Here is a 2493-nt window from a genome sequence, read left to right on the forward strand (position 1 = left end):
TCTACCATTAAAAACTGTTTTGAGAAAAGGGTTAGAAGCTTAAGTGTGCTTTACAGACCTTTAAGAAAGCAACATGTAAACTAAAAGGAAGAAACCTCGTATTGTGTGCTCTTAGGCATCAGAGAGTAGCCAGAAAGGTGATGTGGGCTGGAGGTGGCCTCCAAAAGCAGCTCATGACCCATCCTGGTCTTAGAGTTTCGCAGGGGGGGGGGGGGGGGGGGGGGGGTGTCTTCCCAGAGGAATCACAAGTGCCCGGAAGGAGGGCGTCTAGTGATGTCCCCGCCCCCTGCCAGCTTCCTTGGCCTCCCCTCCTTTGTGGTAGGCCCGAGTCGCTAAGCAGATGCTTGGCCCTGGGCAGCTCTGAGAGGTCCACTCGGGGCTTCCCAGCCGCAACTTGCAGCCCGCGGGCCGCAGAGGGCTCCGAGGAAAGTCCCCGGAGGCGGGGTGCACGTCGGAGGCGGGGTGCGCGTCGAGGCGGGCCCGCGGGCGCCGGGCGGGGCCGGGCGGGGCCGGCCTGGTGAGTGCGGGCTGCTCTGCGGCTGCCATCGCCTCTGGCTCTCCGCCGCCGGCGCCGCCAGGGACGAGGCAAGCCCACGCCCGCGCGCTCGCCATGGCCGCTGAGGCGGCTCCGTGGATCCCGCGCGGGTCCTGGGCCGGGCCTTGAGCCGCCACCTCGCTGAGCGTCCCGGGGCCATGCGGCCACCACCGCCACTGCTGCTCCTGCCGCTGCTGCTGCTCGGCGGTTGTGCGGAGCCCCTGCCAGGTAAGCCGACCAACGCCTGGCAAGCCGACCGAGGCATCGCTGCAGTGGGTGGGGGTCGCGGAAGCAGTTGAGGACGGATGGCAGGGAACTCCACGTAGTTCTGGGCGAGGAGCCGCGGGAGAGCCGCCGCCTGCCCGGGTGTCCTGACCTCTGGGACACCCCTCCCAGGAAGGGGACGCGCGCACACACAGCCCCTTCAAGGAGCCCTACGCCCTTCTGTACCTCTCCGCCACTTCCACTTGCCTGTGCCCTGAAACTGAGTCTCCGAAAGTTCTCAAAATGACGGAAAACCTGAAGTCTGGACTAACAGAGTGGTCGAACGCAGATTTCTTATCCAGGCTTGTCTGAGCTTGGTTTCTGCCCGGCATGCCCCTCCCAATGGCTTGAGGTAGAAATCGGACCCAGTCTTTCCTTCCTGGCAGCCATTCGCTTGCGCCCTGGAATTGGAATGTGTTTGGTTCCGGTGTGAAATCTGGATGAGAAGATTAGTTCTCTGGGGTCTGATGGGAGGGGAGGGACACTGAGAGCAGGACCTGGAAATGTCTGGGTTCCCCAGTTGTGGGGGGGAAGGTGACTGCTATGACCAGGTTTATAATTTCAGTTCTAATCTAATCTCCATCTAGAGCCATTGTTTACGTGGGCTGGACGCTGGTTCTCACCTCTAACAGAGCATACCTATAAGTAAAACATAAAAACTAAAAAGTAAAAAAAAAGAGGGGTGCTCAATGACAAATATCAGAGTAGAACATTCTGCATATATGAAAGCCTTTGCCCTTTGTTCTGTTTTTATTGTTTTATTTACCCACGGAGACACTGATGTCATAGTCTTAAGAATTTGGAAATGTATGTACATTCCCCCCCCAAAAAAAAAAAAAAAAATACTAGAGGGAATGGAAGCAAATACTGTTGAATGACGATGATGCACGGAGATTGTAATCATTGCAATGAAACAATGGTATAATAAAGCCAATGTTGTCCCATGTACACTATCAGTCAGTTCACAATAAAAACTTGTTTTAAAAAGCTTAAGATTCGAAAATACTGCTCATTGTGAATGTAGCAAGGGTGTAGTGACTGTTCATTCATCTTGGAAATCCAGGTATGCATATAATAAAAATCATTTTTACAACATAAAAAAATAATAATTTGGAAGTTTCTTCGTGTTTTAAATCCTAAGACGTCTGAGGTTTGTGTTTTCTAAGAGTATCCATTGCAAAGGCCCTTAGATTTCCAGGAGTTAAAAAAATCTCCATGATATGTGGAGTCCTGGTGTGGCACTGTAGGATAAGCACTGAACTGCTAACTGCAAGGTCAGCAGTTCAAACCCACCATCTGCTCCTTGGAAACCCTGTACAGGGTGGCTGTGAGCCAGAATTGATTTGATGGCACTTAAAAATAACAGCATGATAAAAGGAACCTTGTATATGAAGATTTTGCTCCTATTTAAATGGTTAACTGTTTCTGGGTAGCAGTCAGATGAATGTGTTTAAATCCAGACTTTCCACCTCCCCAACTTCAAATCTGGAACAACCAATTTCTGCCCCTTCTCTGAGCCTTCGCCATGAGATTGACAGTTGTTAGTGGTAGTGGTGTTAAGTGTCCTCAAGTTGGTTCTGACTCATAGTGACCTTATGCATAACGGAATGAAACACTGCCCTGTCCTAACCCCATTCTCACAATCTTGTTAAGATACAACCCATTGCTGCTGCCACTGTGCCAGGCCATCTTGT

At 51.8% G+C, this 2493-nt stretch overlaps 1 protein-coding gene across 1 annotated transcript in view; it reads left to right on the plus strand.

Annotated features, from left to right (window-relative positions):
- The first annotated feature begins 693 nt into the window (after positions 1-693).
- The window catches only part of IFNGR2 (interferon gamma receptor 2 (interferon gamma transducer 1)), a 32797-nt gene continuing 30997 nt past the window's right edge, over positions 694-2493 (plus strand). The window contains exon 1 of the mRNA XM_006862602.1: positions 694-763. Coding sequence (XP_006862664.1) covers positions 694-763 — 70 coding nt within the window. The remainder of the gene's footprint in view (positions 764-2493) is intronic.

Source organism: Chrysochloris asiatica, unplaced genomic scaffold, assembly GCF_000296735.1.
Source record: "Chrysochloris asiatica unplaced genomic scaffold, ChrAsi1.0 scaffold00049, whole genome shotgun sequence".
In the NCBI taxonomy this organism is placed as follows: domain Eukaryota; kingdom Metazoa; phylum Chordata; class Mammalia; order Afrosoricida; family Chrysochloridae; genus Chrysochloris; species Chrysochloris asiatica.